This window comes from Cervus elaphus, chromosome 15 (assembly GCF_910594005.1).
Source record: "Cervus elaphus chromosome 15, mCerEla1.1, whole genome shotgun sequence".
Lineage (NCBI taxonomy): Eukaryota > Metazoa > Chordata > Mammalia > Artiodactyla > Cervidae > Cervus > Cervus elaphus.
Window position 1 is genome coordinate 13,149,621 of NC_057829.1, and position 16,641 is coordinate 13,166,261.

Below are 16,641 nucleotides of genomic sequence, written 5' to 3' on the forward strand. Positions count from 1 at the left end.
GTGGCTTATTCTCCTCCCCACACCCCTGGACGTTGTTTTTTTGGCTGCACTGGTTATCACTGTGTTTGGAACTAGGGCTGATTGTCATCCTTGTGACAGGTGGCAGCTCTTCTAAGCCAGTGTAACTATTCCCTCTTCAGTTTTTTTAGCTTTTGAACTTAAGTACTTTTGAAGACTCTCATTTTAAGAATTGTGAAAATGTTGCTACCAAAAGTCTTCACTATGGTATGTACTTAAATTACTGTTAATTTCTGAGTTTGGGGGTTTTGTGGATTTATTTTTCTTTTCCTTTTCCTTTCTTTCTCCCTTTCTTGTCATTTACTGTAAATGCTGCACATCCATATTATGTATCAGGACATTGGTTATTTTTATGCCTTCTTGGTTACAGCTGTTATCAGAGTGCCAAGACTGTCACCTACTGTTTGCTCACCTGCAAATCAACTACTTCTAAGTTCCAGTTAAGGCAGTTGTTTTTAGTTTTGGCTATTTTCTTTCTACGCATTAGTCTTTGGAATGAAAATTCAATTTAAACACACACACACACGTCCTTATTATCATGAACCTTGCTGTCTTTTCTAGGCTGGTTTGTAGGTCACTATTTCCCTAAGTACTCATGAGTAAAGTCATAGACTCATTTTTGAAGCAAAACTGAACTTCCACTGGTCCAGTTGGCCTCACTGCTGGTGGGGCGCACTGACGGGGCTGCATGTGGGATCTTAGTTCCCTGACCAGGGATGGAGTCGTGCTCCCTGCAGTGGAAGTACAGAGTCCTAACCCCTGGACCACCAGGGAAGGCCTCCACCAATGGACATTTTGAAGAGAAGTTCCACATTTTTGTTTATTCATTAAATATTTTTCCTTTTTAAATTTATAAATTGTAAACGATTAAGGTGCAAATATATATGTTACAGACACACCCAAGTTACCTTTTTCAAACCGTTCAGAATGTACATTTACATTTTTTAGCTGGTATTCTCTGATCTGCGCCCTGGTGGTGCCTTGGGGGCAAAGCCTTTTTTGAGCCCAGGGGAAGAGACTAGTGCAGCCCGTAAATGATGTTCCCATGTGCCCACAGGGAGCCTGGGCTTATTCTCTTCTGTCCCTCCTCATGAGACAGGCAGGTCTAGGGAAACTGAGGCCTGGGGCCTACTGGAGCCAGGACCCCACGCGGGTTTCCTACCAGCACTCACTTCATAGAAGGGTCCCCAGGACACTGCAGCCCAGATCAGGCCCCTTGCTTGGATCCCAGGTGTCCGGAAACACTTGCAAAGTCTCTCCTCTGTCCCTCCCGCCTGATTCTGGGTGCCCCCCGCCCTGCTCTGCAGAACCCCAGCAGGTCCTTAAATGCCTGTCTGTTTTGATGTCTGTGGCACTCAGATGAGAAGGAGGGACTGTTAAACAAGGGAGTCGCTGTTCCTGCCCCTATCTCCTGGGACCTGCCGGTCGGCATCAGGAAAACACGAGTCAGGCCAGGTGTGCTGCCTGGATGTCAGAGCAGGGCCGTCTGTGCATGGAGGAGGGATAAAGTGATGACCTTATCTGAACTCCAAGCCTTTGTTACAGACATACAGACGCTCCATCTCTGGAGGAGTCTCCTACAGTGCGAGCTTGCCTGATAGAGAAGGTGTGGCCCTTCAGTGGACCCTCAGCATCTGAGAAGTCTGCCCGCCCCACCACAGCCCTCTGGGTCCAGGGCTTGAGGCTGCCTTCTGCTGAGGGAGCTGGGGTTTCAGCATTTTTTAAGCCCTCCATCTGGCTGATGCTGTGACACAGGCAGAGCTCACTGAGAGAATAGTCACGGTCCATCCATCCCACATTCTTTGTCAGATGGGTCCTGGCCACTCAGAGTGACACATGGATGTTGGCAGTACAAACACACTTCACATGACAGCAGGAAAATAGCAGGAGGAGTGACAATGAAGGAGAGGAGTGGAGGGGGAGGTGATGGGCAGGTAGCAGCCGCCTCCCCCTGCTCATCAGATCGCACTGCATTTCATTGTTGGCAAAGCCCACGGCCAGCAGCTGGGTCAGCAGCATCCCAGGTCCCCACAGCGCATCCCTGCAGAGCCCTGTGTAGCCAGTCCCAGTGGAGGGCTCCTCCCCACCTTGCTGTGCCTCTTTCCCACCTTAGTCACTTGCCCTTTGAGAGGAGGCTCCTCAGAGAGTTCTGTCTCGAAGCTGCACTGTCTTGCCAGTTGAAATATTTGGCTTCCAGGCACATCGGTGTGTTTGTGTTTTGACTCTGCAAATGCAGAGGACATATGAAAGCAAAGGACAAATGAAAGCAAGAGGAAGAAAATTGAATTCCATGGTGTCCAAAGGATTTGCAAAACTACCGACAGGAAGGAGCCTCAGTGCACAGAGTGTAAAAAATTAATTAGAATCACAGCCTGCATTAATGAAGGGAGAGCTTTTGAAAGAAAAAAGCATGTTACTTTTTTTTTAAGAACAAACATTAGAGACTTTTACATGGGGACGAACAACAGGGTGAGAGGCCCTCAGGTTTCCCACAGCTGGGCTGTGGGCTTGTTTTCTGGTTTACCTGGTGGGCTGGTCTGGGTTTAGTGGGGCACCAGTGTGTTCACACAGGAGTATGGTGTTACACCCTGGACAGTGCATGTGGAACTTGGCAGGCTGTACCTGGAGACTCAGGGTGCCTGAGATGGGCTTCTCATGCCCACCAAGGTGGAGAGGGTAAGACCACAGATGGTGGAGAAGTGGGCTCCCCAGCACAGCATTCCATCCATACCGGCATCCCCTTCCCTCACACTTGGCTGCGTGTAAGTGGGCACTCGGAGGTGACCGGCCCCGGGCCTGGGCAGAGCTGCCTTCAACAGCCGGGGCAGCCTGGGCCCTCCTGGAGCCAGCCTGGGTCCTGTGGCTCCTTCCTCAGGGGAAATACCCTCAGATGAGGCCCTCCTTGTGAATGAACACAAAGGCCCTTCCGGAAATCCTCCTGTGTGGTCCTTGTTAAGACTAAGGAACAAGGACCCTGAGCCCAGGGCTTGGATGAGGAGACACGCAAAGAGGGGGAAGGATGGGGCAGGAAAGCGGTCTCCAGAGAAGAGGTTTGAGCTGCAAGCCCAGTGGAGAGCGCTGGTCTCTTCTAGGCCCTCAGAGACATCTGTTCTGCCCCAGTACTGCCGTGACCTCCTGTCCGTTGTAGTCAGAGACCTTGCCCTGAGCGGAGCCGGCAGACCCGGAGAGCAGACCCCCGCGCCCTCCCCTGTCGGCAGCCGTGTTGGAAAGTGTCCTCCTGTCTTTTGCAGAAATGGGAGCAGATCGAGGGCAATTCCAAGCTGCGGCATGTGGGCAGCAACCTGTGCCTGGACAGCCGCGCGGCCAAGACAGGCGGCCTGAGCGTGGAGGTGTGCGGGCCGGCGCTGTCGCAGCAGTGGAAGTTCTCGCTCAACCTGCAGCCGTAGTGGGGCCTCCCGTCTGCCCGCGCCCGGCCACCCGGCGGCGAGCACGTCATCAAGTCTGTTTCTGAAACTTTCCGAGAAACTATATACCTCAGTATTCCATCATGGTCTGCCGGTCGGGAGACCTCAGCGCGGTGCAGGCGGCGAGGAGAAGGGGCTGCCGCGCCCTCCGCGGCCCTGCGCCCCGCCCGCCCAGCGCTGCTGCGGAGCTCCGAGCCCGCGGACTGGGAGAGAACGGGCGCCCTGCCGCACAGCGAGGCGGCCTCTCCTGCCTCCGCCCGGACCCAGACGTCCCGTGCGGGGTCCACCCCGGCCACGGCCTCGGCGTTCCCCCTCCCTGCCTCCCAACTGTCTTACCAGCGCAGACCGCTTCCACGTGGTGTACCTGCTCTCTTTGGATATGAACTTTTCCACGGTGGACACTAAACCCAGATATATGAGGAGAGAATGTACGGTCAGTTCCTATGGTTTCTGTAAGTCATCCTCATCTTGTAAATTCTCCACAAAGCCCATCATAGCCGTGAGGAGGAGGGGCCGGCGGGAGGAAGGGGCTCCCGTTGCCCCCAGAGCCTTATAGGTGAGGTGGTGCCCCCGCGCCCGCTGCGCGGTCCCCCCTCCACTCCCCGGAGGCTAGCGCTGCTCGGAGGCCCCCATCCCGGCATCTCGGTCTGGCTTCAGCTGGGAGTCACGCTGTGGGTTGAAATCCACTTTTTGTGCCCTTGGTGTCTGTAAACCCTGGACGGGTTACTTATTTAGACAGATATTGCTTTGGGTCTCTGTAAATTAAATTTCTTTTCTCTAAGGATAAAGTGAGTAAAAAACAATCTCCCAGCTCCCAGTGATGGTGGGAAGCTGTCACAGGCAGCATGGGGCTCCGTGTGAGGGCCCAGGTGCGCTGGGCCCTGTCCCGCCTGCCTCAGGACCTTTGGGTCAAGAATTAGGAAAAGTGAACACCTGCTCGTTGACACTGAGGATTCAGGGTACAAACAGGAGCTTTGTGGCTTAGGAAGGAGGCTTGTGTCAGCATAAAACACGAGCCAGTTGTAAACTAAAAGTCAAGCAGGAAGAGGCCTGAGCACTGCCCTGACCCCTGGCCTGGCCCCGCAGAGCCCTCCTGGCCTCTGAGGGGCTCACACTCAGCAGTGGCCCAGCTGCAGCGCCCACAGGAGGGCGCCCCAGTCACTCCCAGGATTACTGCCCTCCTGTCTTCCTGCGCTCCCTGGCCCAACGCTTCAGCGCACAGGTGCCCAGACACGATGAGGCGTCGCACGGGCACATGTCCTGGCCCCTCTGGAGGGACTGGGTGGTCACAGAGAAGTGGCCCCAAAGGGTTCTGCCAGGTAGACAGTCTGCCAGGTGCAGCTCCTTCCTGCCTGTTTCTTCTAGGAAAGGGGAGGTTGGTCTTTCTCCCTCCACTGCAAAAGCCCCACGTGGGTTTGCTTCGTGACAGTGTGCTCAGGCCTGGAGGCCTGGCTGGGTGACTTTGTCCTGTGCATTTTTGCCCCCTGCCAACCAACCAGGTGTATTTTCAGCAGACAGGGAGGCCATGGTTGGATTAACTCTGCACACCTCTATCTTCGGAGGCTGATCTTGACCACCGGTAAGCTCTTGGGCTGAGTCCTGGATACCTGTGCAAGGCTGCTGACTGCAGGTGGGCCAGGAAGCAGTCACCCAGCCCTTGGGATCCATGGTCAGGCTACTACTACTGTTAGGAAAAAAAAAAGCCCCATGGATGGAAATTAAATTTGGCTTTCAAGTGAAGCAAATTGTCATCAGATTCTTGACAAATCTTTGGCCCACACACCTGCCCCCCACCCAGAGGTCTCACCAAGCTTGGTCACATCAGGATGGGTCCCCTGGTCACTGGGGGCCACTCCCCATTGCTGACTGGCCGGGGTGGTAGCCGTGGATGGTGTGGGCGCTGTGAGCAGAGGTGGGCGGGGAGGGCTCTCTGGGGTGAGCCCTGTTTACATGACGCAGTGCGCCAAAGTGACTCTCCTGTGGCTGCATTGCTTGTCCGTCATTGGGACTGCCCACCCTCCCGCTCCCATTTCCACAAGTCAAGTTTCTTTCCTAAGAGCCCTTTGAGCAAAGCGTGGCAAAATTAGCTGTCTTCTCTGTGCTGGTCCTTGTTGTGTCTTCATAAAAGCTAAAATGATGGTGTCTGTGAGTATGTTTTGCAGATTCCAAATATAGTTTGGTAATTTTTTTCCAGTTGATTTTTAAAAAGAACTGCTGTACAGAGCTTGTACTTTGTCCATTTTATAGATGGAAACCATCCTTGAAAATTGTTAACTTAAATAAAGAGAAGATACTTTATAGATACACCCTGCTGGCGGCTGCAGTCACTCTTGGTCTTTATCGGATGGATGAGACCGATGTTTGGGGACTGTGATTATGGTCTGTCTTGGGTGGGGTAGGGGTGCTGCTCAAGTACCATTTCTTATCACACTCTTAAAATGCATTCACCTTTTGACATTTATTCTTATTTGTAATAATGACCATTACCATTTGTGTGCCAGGCCCCATGTGGAGCACTTAAATACATCCTAATTGTCTCTTCAGTCACCTGGGGGGATAGTATTTTGGGCTGCGTTTTACAGTTGGTTTGGGAAGCTGATTCTTGAAGCCATGAGCCTCCTCAAGGTCACAGGCTAATCTGCCCAAGGTCACACCACTCTAAGTACTCACCAGTCAGCCTCGGGCACTGAGGCCCAGAGCCTGCCCTCTACAGAGGGCAGGGGAGGGGTAAGGGGGCTGATGTCATCACAGCTTTTACAGTATTTTAAATCCTTGTACTATTCACCAGTTACCTGGGCTCTCCACTTCCATTCCAGGCTGGCTGGGTTCTTCCCTCTCATCCTCAGCCTTTGAGCAGCCCCACAGGTGTGTCACGGAAACACAACATTGCCAGTTCTTTAGCAATTTGCAGTGAGGTTGGGGAGGCTGAAAAGATTCACCAGTGAGTGCTTTGAACTTTCTGAAGGCCCCGTTCTGCATCGTCTTTCTCCATTAATTGAGGCAACCAAAATTTGCTCCCCTGCCATCTGAGAAACAAAAAGAGCTCTCTTAGCATAATTGTGCAGTATACATTAGGGGCCTTTAGGAATCATGTGTGCATGCATGCGTGTGTGTGTGTGTGTGTGTGTGTGTGTATATGGGTGTTTCCTGCTTTAGCTGCAGGGAAAAGTTCATTCATCCAGTAAATATTTTCTGAAAAACTATGTTGCACTGATACCCTGAAGACCTAGGAGGGGAGGAAACGTTAAATGCTGGAAAAAGGGAATAAGCAGAGTGTCCAGCAGGCTCCAGGTACGGTATTTAGACACAAGATTGAGTAAGTCTGGTCAGTGGTGGAGGCCATTTCTGGGGAGAAGGGAGCTATACGAGCCATGGGCTGGAGCCGGGAGGGTCAGATTTGCAAAAATAGAGCAAAGTACTTATCCCAACTCATCTTATCCCAATTAGATTCTGCAATATGTTTCACATTCTGAGAAACATTCAGCCAGAAAAATAAAACATTCACATGCCCTCTTCTGTCCATGGACTCTCCTAAAAGAAGAAGATTCTCTTCACAGATGTTCTTATATATTCCTGAGCAACTTACTGATGATACAATATATATGTATTTGATTTATGTATTATGTGTACCTGGATATGATAAACATCCTATTTACAAAAGAAGTAGTCAGACATATTCGCCCAGCAGCCCCTGCCTGGGCACCTGTGGGCCCAGCCTGGATGCTGGGCGGAGGCTGCAGAAAAGACCATCACTGGTCCCCGCCCCAGGTTACATCCAGAGCCATCAGATTGTGAACCACACTGAACACAGTTAGGGAAATAGATTGAGTCTTAGAAAGGCCCTGGCCTCCTGAAGGTAATGGAGATAATCTTTGGGGTGGTTAAGGGGAGGGTCCTCCATCGAGGGCCAAGACATGGGAACTCAGAACGGTGCAGGGTTTCTGAACAGCTTCCAGAAATTAACTGTCCATGGTGCTCTTGAATTGTACAGACTTCTCTATTGAAGCACTTTCCGTTAAGAATGTCAGAAATCCCAACTACATGCAATGTAAATTAAGAAACATTTATTATCTCGTAAAACGAGAAGCCCCGGGGTGAGAGTTCCAAGTTGATCCTGGGACTTGATATCATTGTGAACAAATTGCTTTCTGCCTGACCACCCCCTGCCAGCTCCCACCTAGATCCAGAAACGCACTCAGTGAAAAGCAAGTGTTCATGTGCCTGGGCAGTGGGCAGCAGTCACCTCCCAGCACCACCATCCTCACTCCTGGGCAGATCTGCTGGCCAGGAGGACAGGGAGGGGCAGTTGCTCAGGCAAACACAGCGCCCACCACACTTGTCATCCCTAGAAGAATTCTGGAAGCAGCTGGATGGGCAGGGTGGCCACACGGTCACAGGTTCCTGCATCCGTCATAAGAGGAGGCTTCACCCTGGTCCTCTGGTGTCTGCTGGCAATGTGGGGCCCCTTTGTTTTCAAGTGAGTGAGACTCATGTCTTGAGATCACCAAGACAACTAATGATATGGTTATCAAAATATTTTTATAGTATGTGTTTCTTAATGTGTTAAATAGTGCACGCTCATGTCCACACAGTCAAAGGCTTTAGCATATTCAATGAAGCAGAAGTAAAATTTCATTCTTTTTTATGGCTGAGTAGTATTCTGTATAGAACACCACATTTTCTTTGTCCATTCTTCCGTTGATGGACACAGGTTGGTTCCATATCTTGGTGTGTGTGTGCTCATTTGCTAAGTCATGTCCAATTTTTGTGACCGCATGGACTCCCATCCACCAGGCTCCTCTGTCCATGGAATTTTCTAGGCGAGAATACTCGAGTTGGTTGCCACTTCCTTCTCCAAGTTCATATCTTGGTAATTATAAATAATTCTGCTATGAACACGGGGTACTTGTATCTTTTTGAATTAGTGTTTTTGTTTTTTTCAGACATATACCCAGGAGCTAGATCGCTAGATTATGTGGTAGTTCTCTTTTTGTATTTTGAGGGAACCCCATTCTGTTTTCCCATAGTGGTTGCATCAGTTTACACTCCCGCCAACAGTGTACTGAAGTTCCCTTTTCTCATTTGTTTATTCAAGTTAGTTTTGTTTTGTTTTTGATATTGAGTTGTATGAGCTGTTTATATATTTGGGATATTTACTTCTTGTTGGTCATATCATTTGCAAATATTTTCTCCCATTCAGTAGGTTGTCTTTTCATTTTGTCAATGGTTTCCTTTGCTGGGCAAAAATTTTTAAGTTTAATTAGGTCACATTTGTTTATTGTTTCTTTTGTCGCCTTTGCCTAAGGAGACAGATCCTTAAAAATATTGTCACAATTTCTGTCAAAGAGTGTTCTGCATGTGTTTTCTTCTAGGAGTTTTATAGTTTCCAGTCTTACATTTAGGTCTTTAGCACATTTTCAGTTTATTTTTGTATATGGTGTGAGAAAATTGTTCTAATTTCATTCTTTTAGATGTAGCTGTCCAGTTTTCCCAACACCAAGTATTGAAGAGACTATTTTTTCTTCATTGTATATTCTTGCCTTCTTTGTCATAGATTAACTGACCGTAAGTGCATGGGTTTATTTCCGGGCTCTCTATTCTATTCCATTGATCTATGTGTCTGTGTTTGTGCCAGAAACATACTATTTTGATTGCTGTAGCTTTGTAGTATAGTCTGAAGTCAGGAAGTGTGATAAGTCCAGCTTTGTTTTTTTTCTCAAGTTTGCTTTGGTTATTCAGGGTTTTTAAGTTTCCATATAAATTTTAGAATTATTCATTCTATTTATGTGAAAAATGTAATGGGTACTTTGATATGGATTGCATTACATCTGTGGATTGCTTTGGGTAGAATGGACATTTCGACAATATTAATTCTTCCAATCCAAGAATATGGGATACTTTTGTGATTTCTTTGTATCATTCAGTTTTATCAATTTGATATTATAAAATCAATATTTTATACTTTTCAGAGTATAGGTCTTTCACTTCCTTGGTTAAGTTTATCCCTTTGTATTCTATTCTTTTTGCTGCAATTGTAAATGGGATTGTTTCCTTGAATTCCTTTTCTGATAGTTCATTATTAATGTATAGGAAAGCAACAGATTTCTATATATTAATCCTTGTATCCTGCAACTTTACTGAATTGATTTATTAGCTCAAAAAATTTTTCAGTGAAGGCTTTATTTAGTGTTTTCTATATATAGCATCATATCATCTGCAAATAGTGATAGATTTACTTCTTCCTTTCCAATTTGAATACCTTTTTTTCTTTCTTTCTTTTCTCATTGCTGTGGCTAAGATTTTTGATGCTATGCATCATAGAAGTGGCAAGAGTGTGCATCCTATCTTATTTCTAATTTTAGAGGAAAGGCTTTCAGGTTTTCACTGTTGAGTATAATATTAACTGTGGGTTTGTCATAGGTGACTTTTATGATGTTGAGACATGTTCCCTCTGGGGTTTTCCTGGTGGCTCAATGCTAAAGAATCCTCACCCAGGTTCAATCCCTGGGTCAGGAAGATCCCCCAGAGAAGGGAATGGGAACCCACTCTCCAGTATTCTTGCCTGGGAAATCCCATGGACAGAGGAGTCCATGAGGTTGCAGAAGAGTCAGACACAACTTATAGATGTTCCCTCTATACCAACTATGATCAGAGGTTTTATTTTGAATGGAATTTTGTCAAATGTTTTTTCAGTGTCTTTTGAGATAATCATGTGATTTTTATCCTTGCTTTTGTTAATGTGGTATATGTATCACAATGATTAATTTGAGGATATTGAAGCATCCTTGCATCTCTAGGATAAACCCTACTTGATCATGGTGTATGACCTCTTTTATATATTGTTGAACTTGTTAATATTTTGTTGAGGATTTTTGCATCTATATTTATCAAAGATATTGGCCTGTAATTTTCTTTCTTTGTAGTATCAAAGAGGATTGTTCTTAACCTTTATAGTCTAATGGAGTTTGTCTTTCTAATGGAAGGTTTTAGACTTCCTTTGCACTGTTACCACTTTCTTCTTTCCAATGTCTCCCTTTTGGAAAGGGAATGTCTATCCTGTGCCTTCCCCACCACTCTTCTTTGTTGTAGCAGCTCTGGAAGACTAATTCAGGCTTTTGCCCTCATGAATTCCCAAACCCATGTGCAGCTCAGACTGGTCTCCCACCAGTTCCAAACCAGATGTCCTAGAGTACACACGTCTGCAGGGTCAACCCTCAGCACTAGACAACTTCTTTAACGTCATAACCTGTGATGAACCCCCAGCATCCCAGCTCTCCTTCAAACACTCTCAGAGTGCTCGGGCACCAGTTGGGGAGCCTGGGGAGGCTGCTGATTGAAAGATGGGGCCTGTGGGTGGCCGGAAACCGTGCTCACTGCCTTATGAGTGCTCTCCTTCAATCCTCACTTCTACCCACCCCACAGCAGATGAGCAAAGTGGAACACTGAATGTTTAAGAGTTGAGTCATGTAGCGGTCACTCAGTGATCAGCAGAGAAATCATTTGAGCCCAGTTCTCAGACTTCAAAATCCTGCCCTTTGTATGACATGTGTAATTCTCAAATCTTGCCACATATTTCAATTCCTCTGGGAGCTGAAAAACAAACAAACAAAAAATTGATGTCACACCAGTCCAAGACCAGTGAGGCAAGCATTGCTGTGTCCGCAGGGTTTCCCAAGGAAGAATCATTGTGGCTGGCTTTTGTGAATTGGATCATTGTGAACTGGACCAGCTTTTCAAACTTCAGGGCATTGGAATCTCTTGGGCCCCCACGCTCCAAACTGCTAATTCTCTGAGAATCTGCATTTCCAACAAACTCTCCCAGTGGTTCCTAGGACCACACTGTGAGAAGCACACCCCTTGGTTCAGACCATGACTAGCTTGCAGCCCTTGTCAGATGGTGGAACGTCCCACACGTCCTCATGTAAATGCTGGCTGCTGCATCCTCTGGTGGCCTTGTGGAGCGGTCGAGGGTGGTGTTTAGATTGTGGATTCTGGAGCCAGACTGCTGTATGGCCAGCTTCATGGGCTCCAGCTTGAGCACTGATTATATGATCTTGGTGTTTCAACCTCTCTGCTCTGTTTTCTCATCAGGAAAATGGGGAGAGGATAGGACAGTGTGATTCTCCTGCTGTGCCTTTGCTCCAGCCTGCTTCATAGGAAACCACTTGCCTCATCTGGGACTCAGAGGGACTTCATATGATAGGTCTGCATTTTGTGATTTCAACTTGGAATCCTTAGGGTCAGAGGCCTTGAGTGACACAACTTACGCTAAAGATCAAAGTAGGTGATAAATTGAATAAGACTTGCAAAAAGTATTCAAACATGGACAACTAGCTTCTTGGGGGCAAAAAAATGGCTTGATCCAAGCAGGGACTGAAGAATCCAGCCCCAAGTGGCTCCTGGGCACTGGCTTGAGGCTAACACTGGTTCCTGAACTGTGAGAGAAGGTCTGTATGTGACTCCAACCTTCTAACCAGCCCTGATCTTCCTCTCCTGGATCAGGGAGTTTGGTGATAAATAAACTAAGATAGGCCCACTTCCACCACCTTCCTGGAAGGAGGATGGACTAGAACTGAAAGATGTGTTTAAAGAAAGCACTTGAGTGCAGATTCTTCCTTTGGTCTCTGCTGATCGCTGAGTTGGTTACTGGTATCAGCATCATAAGGAACTGTATGGGCTTTGGGCCAGTTCTTTAGGGGAAGCAGTGAGGACCCAACCGGGATGCTGGCTGCTCCAACAAGCCCTGCAGCTGGAACTCCCCACATGTCCCTCTGTCCCTGTATATAGGCCGCCTTTACCCCTGTGCTCCAGGCTACAAGGAGTGTGTGGGGAAGTGGAGGAGGAGGGTTCCTGAGGCCCTGGGCTTGTTGGCCAGCCTGACCCCCACTCTGGGAAACATCCACCATGCCCCCCTCTTCCTGGGACAGCAGGGCTCCTGAGAGGATGATGGCTGTCATCCAGGGAGGGTGAGGGGCAGAGCTGCCAGTGAGAAATGCTCTTGTCTGTTAAGTCTCTTTTCATGAAGATAGTTTTGGGGAAGGAGCTGCTCAGACCTGCAGCTTGAGTCTCACATACCTGACCTGAATTTTATTAGCTGCATCTCTCTCAATAAAACTCAGACTTTTCCTCCCTAACATGGTCTTTCACCACTGCTTCCTTTTATTTTAACTAAGTTAGCCCCAGAGACAGAGGATCCAGATGGTGAGGGCCTTCTCTACATTTAGAAGCCTGTGGTGGCAGGGAGGGTCTCCAATATGCCTGTGATCACACCATTGATGAAGGACCAGGTGGCAAGGTCTGTGTCTGCATTCCGGTGGCCAGGGTCCAAAGTCAGCTCTTCCATGAGAGGTTGCCCGGTGATGGGACTGACAGACTTCAGACGATCCCTTCACCTCAGACTACCACTGCCCAGCAGTCTGTCACACCACCTGCAGCATTCGCATGAAAATCCATCTCTCAATGGATACAAGAATCTTACCGAAGGGAAGACCACACTGCTTTTTAATTTGAGCATCAACTAATCACTCACCAAGCTCCCTTGATAACCAAATGACAGCCTCATAGGCAGCCAGAGTGGGCGGACTCCTGCAGAAGAGCCAGACCTCTATTCAATCACAAGATGGGGCCATGGGGGTCCTTAGAGACTCTGCCAACGCCTGGCCCAGGGCTCTTTCTGTGAGTCACCCATCACTGTGGAAAGGAAGAGCCCTTCTCTCCAGGAGGCTAGTGAAGGCTTCTTCCTAAGACGTTTGTTATTGAGGCATTTTCCTGTTAGGAAAACACACGATTCTCGTTGCACATGGGCTAAGCCAGACACCAGGCTTGAATCCAGATTAGGCCCCGGGCTCTGAGGACACAGACAGACGGGTTCTGAGGAGGCCCCCAGAAGAGGCTACGGGGGCGCTGGGCAGCACCAGACAGCTGGAGAGAAATCTAGAGAGGAGGGAGGTGAGCAGGGGGACGGGGAACACGAACGTGGGGCACAGCTCCAGTCACACCTGCGGGCTCCGGACACCCGGTGTCCCAGGAGCTGAACAGAAGGAGATGGATCTGTGATTGGGAGGAGGGCCTGCTATTCCCAGGAACGTTCACACCACAAGGCCACATCCCAACCTGCCTCTTTCCTGCTCTGCAGGGACTTGGCTGGCTTCTTCAGAACATGTGACGTCTGGGTCCTTCCAAGGCACCATGGGGGTGAGGGGGACATTGTGGACAGGACCTCCCAAGAGGAATCTGTGGGATTCCTCCTGGGATAGTCCCCTCTCCGGGGGCCAAGGTGATGGAAGAGCTCAGACTTGGTGGCTCGGCAGGGCTGGGCACCCGGCTCAGCGGTCACTTCCCTGTGCAAACCAATTTGCCTTACAGGTTGCTATGAACCAACAGGTGGCTGCTCAAAGAAACGAGAGTACCTCCTCCCCACCCTGCTCCTCAGAATGCAAGGGGGCCTGCGGAGGGCTGGGGTGGTTGCATTTGCTGAGGCCTTTGCACAGGATGGAAAAAAAAAACAAAAAAACAACCAGCATGAATGGCTGTCCTCAAGCTGACCCCCAGGCCAGAAAGGAAAAAGGGAAAAGTTTGGTGCAGTGAGGCCCAGGCAGCCTGTATGATGATCATCAGTCAGAATTGTCTACTAGTAGAATGCAATTGTGCTAAATTATATTCTAACACACTCTTATGAGAAAACACACTTTGAACAACTGACACCAGTATGGTACTAGCAGCAGAGTCGATAATAACCACTACGGCCAAACCACCCCAAACATGCCCAAACTCAGCTGATCTCAGAAGCTAAGCAGGGTCCAAGCCTGGTTAGTACTTGGACGGGAGACCGCCCGGGAATACCGGGTGCTGTAGGCTTTTAGACTTCCCTAGTGGCTCAGATAGTAAAGAATCTGCCTGCAATGCAGGAGACCTTGGTTCAATCTCTGAGTCAGGGAGATCCCCTGGAGAAGGGAATGGCAACCCACTCCAGTATTCTTGCCTGCAGAATCCCACAGACAGAGCAGCCTGGCGGGCTCAAGTCTGTGGGGTTGCAAAGAGTGGGGCACGAATGAGTGATGAACACTTTCACTTTCCTTCAAAGATAATAGATCCTAATCCCTGGTGTCTGAGCCACAGACCAGAGGATAGACCCTCAAGCCCCAGAGGACGACTCCCAGACCTTGACCCTAATGGAAGCTGCTCTGCTGAGCTTCCAAAGGACTTTGGATTGGTGGCCCCTCTTTCCACGTTTTGGAATGAGAATTTCTATAACTGTTATTCTGTGCCTGCCCCACCATTTGTATTTTGGGAATCAATAATTTATTTTCTAGTTTCACAGGTGCAGAGGAGAGCTATTTTCCCCCAGGATGGTTGACTTCCATTGTCTTACTGATATCTGATTTAGATGTTTTAATTGAAAACTTTTGAGCTGATGAGATTTAAATGAGATTTTCAACTTGAATTGATACTGAATGGGTTGAGACTTTGGGGGATGTTAGAACGAGGTGACTATATTTTGCAGTTGGGATGGACATGAATCTTTAGGGACCAGAGGATGGACTGTCGTAGGCTGGCTGAATAGTGGCCACGCAAAGATATTAGGTCCCAATTCCTAATTTCTGGAGCCTGTAAATGTTACCTCATTGTCAGGAATCCTCTGGCCCTTATTAATTCCTGAATATTCAGGAATTAAGAGGAGAGGCAGCCTTTCCTGGGGCTGAGGAATCCAGGCATTTCCTTTGTTAGTTTCTCATTATGGTGACAAGTACCCTCTTCTCTCTTTAATAGGGATTGCCTTGTGTTTTGTAAGTCTGGAATTTTAATCTTTATCTTTGCTGAGAATAACTACCTTGTAAGACAGTATATATGCCTACACCATGTTGATTAAAATACCTTTGCTCCATCAGAGCTCTGGTCCCCGTGTCTGCCTTTCTTTCTTTCTCTCTCTCTCTCTTTCTCTATCTCTATTTCTGGCTGATTCCCTGGAGCGAAAAGCCAGCTGCGTAACCCAGGGAATATTGGCCTCTTTCCTTCTTTCACTCTCTCATCGTCGACTCTGAACCACCAGGTTCCAGTCCAATAAAGGACCAACACCTCATAAAGAAAAGAGGTCTCTGCAGTTGTGATTAACTTAAGGATCATGATATGGAGAGATGGCCCTAGATTGTCCAAGAGGGCCCTAAATCCAATAACAAATGTCCTTATAAAAGAGAAGCAGGAGATTCCCTTGTGACCTAGTAGTAAAGAATCCACCTGCCAATGTAGGGTACACAGGTTCGATCCCTGGTCTGGGTAGATCCCACCTGCTGCAAAGCAACAACGCCTTTGCCCCACAACTGCTGCACATGTGCTCTGGAGCCCACTCACTGCAGCTGGAGAGTCGCCCCGCTCGCTGCAAGCCTGCACACAGCAGTGAAGGCCCAGTGCAGCCAAAAATAAGTAAATTAATTAAACAGTAGTAGTTTAGTCACTAAGGCGTGTCCGACTCTTGTGACCCCATGGACTGTGGCCTACCAGGCTCCTTTGTCCATGGGATTCTCCAGGCAAGAATACTGGAGTGGGTTGCCGTTTCCTTCTCCAGGGGATCTTCCAAGAATTGAACCCAGGTCTCCTGCACTGCAGGCAGATTCTTTACCAACTGAGCTATGAGGAAAGCCTATATATATATATATATATATGACTTTGTCAACAATTGTTTTTAAAAAGAGAGAGGCGGGGGAGTGTTGCCACACATGGAAGAAAAGGTAAAATGAAGGCAGAGGCAGAAACTGAGTGTTGTGACTGCTGGCCAAGGGCTGCCAGCCACCAACAGCAGTTAGAAGAGGCAAAGAACAGACTCTCCTCAGAGACCCTGGAGGGAGTGTAGCTCTGCCAACATCTTGGCTTCAGACCTGTGGCCTCCAGAGTTGTGAGAGAATACGTTTCTGTCATTTTAAGCCACCTGTATTTTAGTAATTTGCTACGGCAGCCCCAGGAGAAGAACACAGTGCTTTCCAGAGCATTTCCCTAGACCCTATCCTGTTTGATAATGCAGATCAAGAGCCTGGCAGGGGCTGGCACCTGGGAAACACTCAGCTAGTCACTGGGTGTTGTGACCAGACCCTTACAGTCACACTGTGAGGTAGTTCTTCATCTTTCCATAAAAGAGGATGAACTGAGGGGTCAAGGAGGATCCATAATTTATTTGCAACCGCAGTGAGCAACAGAGCTTGGCTTC

The 16,641-nt window shown here is 48.3% G+C and overlaps 2 protein-coding genes across 3 annotated transcripts in view; one reads left to right on the forward strand and one right to left on the reverse strand.

Annotated features, from left to right (window-relative positions):
• Positions 1–5,749, forward strand: part of GALNT2 (polypeptide N-acetylgalactosaminyltransferase 2) — a 174,735-nt gene extending 168,986 nt beyond the window's left edge. Inside the window, exon 16 of the mRNA XM_043926025.1 lies at positions 3,270–5,749. Within this exon, the coding sequence (XP_043781960.1) occupies positions 3,270–3,425 (156 nt within the window). The 3' untranslated portion in view covers positions 3,426–5,749. The remainder of the gene's footprint in view (positions 1–3,269) is intronic.
• A 700-nt stretch (positions 5,750–6,449) lies between these two features.
• The window catches only part of PGBD5 (piggyBac transposable element derived 5), a 122,150-nt gene continuing 111,958 nt past the window's right edge, over positions 6,450–16,641 (reverse strand). The window contains exon 8 of one of the 2 annotated variants that reach the window (XM_043926028.1): positions 6,450–6,469. The gene's annotated coding sequence lies outside the window, so the exon portion shown is untranslated. Of the gene's footprint in view, positions 6,470–10,909; positions 11,034–16,641 lie in introns of those variants that run through there. The other variant, XM_043926027.1, reaches the window with a different exon arrangement.